This window comes from Bidens hawaiensis, unplaced genomic scaffold (genome assembly GCF_021521415.1).
Source record: "Bidens hawaiensis isolate Kalapana, Puna unplaced genomic scaffold, B.hawaiensis_p1.1 tig00041249_1, whole genome shotgun sequence".
NCBI classification, from domain to species: domain Eukaryota; kingdom Viridiplantae; phylum Streptophyta; class Magnoliopsida; order Asterales; family Asteraceae; genus Bidens; species Bidens hawaiensis.
This window is the reverse complement of record NW_027497308.1, coordinates 73,280-74,625: the sequence shown is the minus strand read 5'-3', so window position 1 is coordinate 74,625 and position 1,346 is coordinate 73,280. Positions and strand designations below refer to the sequence as shown.

The following is a 1,346-nucleotide window of genomic DNA, read 5'->3' as shown; positions in this document are numbered from 1 at the left end:
GGAATTGCTGGAATTCCTTTGGGTGCGAAAGGCCCAAAGTACATGAGGAAATTCGGCCACCCAGCCTGTTCTCTTAGTTCCTAACCTTGCCTTAATCCCTTCTTAGATAGTTCGGTTGATTCTTTCGACCTGACCGTTTGCTTACGGATGAGCTACAGATGTGAAATTTCGAATGACTTGAAGTTCTTTCAACCATTTATGTAGTCCGCTATCAGCAAATTGGGTCCCATTGTCACTTTTCAGTTCCTGCGGAAGACCAAACCGGCATATGATGATTCTCAAAGGAATTTTTTAACACTTGATGTCGTTATAGATGCAACGGGTTTGGCTTCCACCCATTTGGTGAAGTAATCAATGGCCACTATCAAGAATTTGACTCGTCCCAGGGCTTCTAGGAAAGGTCCCATAATATCAATAGCCCATTTCTGGAACGGCCAGGCGGATGTTACCAGGATCAAATTGATTTTTGGGCGCAGGGTATATGACATTGGCAAGAATCACACTTTCTGATTTCTTGCACAACGTCCAAATGCAAGTCAGGCCAGTAATACCCCGCGTTCATGATTTTTGCAACAGTCATTCTAGGACCCCGCGTGTAAGCCACAATTGCCCTCATGAATTTCTCGTATTAGATAATTCGCATCTTCAGCATCTACACAACGCAACAGTGGTCCTAGAAATGATCTCCAGTACAACATGTCATCATTCAATTGGTAATTCAAAGCCTTGTGCTTAATCTTTCGGGCTTCGGCTTTTTCTGTTAGAAGAGCTCCGGATGATAAATAAGCCTTGATCGGTGTCATCCAGGATTCGACGCCCGTTTGAATTACCAGAACTTGATTTTGTGGAACGGAAGGGTGGTACAAGACTTCGACACGAATATCTTTAGCAAAGTGCTCGAAATTTGTCAAAGCGAGCTTGCCAAGAGCATCCGCAAACTTGTTCTCGCTCCTCTTGATATGGATAATGTTGAAGGAGGAGAATTGGCGGATTAAGTCCTTTGCTTGCGAGAGATAAGAAGCCATAACATCGTTTTTCGCTTCGTAAGCTCCGTTTATCTGTCCCGCAATCAACATGGAATCCACCCGGGCTTCCAAATGTTTTACCCCAAGCTTTTTAGCTATCCTTAAGCCTGCCAGGAAGGCCTCATATTCCGCCTCATTATTAGTACTTTTGAAATCTAATTTTTTGGCGTATGTGAATTCATGGCCTTCAGGATTGACAATCCTGAGGCCTGCACCAGATCCTTTGCTGCTTCAAGCTCCGTCCGTGAATAGTGACCAAACTTGTCCTTGTTCCGGAGGTGCTTGGGGTTGTTGTTCAATCAAACACTCTTTCTCTTTATG

At 44.1% G+C, this 1,346-nt stretch overlaps 1 protein-coding gene across 1 annotated transcript; it reads right to left on the bottom strand.

Annotated features, from left to right (window-relative positions):
• Nucleotides 1–581: 581 nt before the first annotated feature.
• On the bottom strand, nucleotides 582–1,076 carry LOC143592805 (uncharacterized). Its single transcript, XM_077072625.1, has one exon. It carries the CDS (start codon nucleotides 1,074–1,076, stop codon nucleotides 582–584), a length of 495 nt encoding a protein of 164 aa, XP_076928740.1.
• Nucleotides 1,077–1,346: the final 270 nt, after the last annotated feature.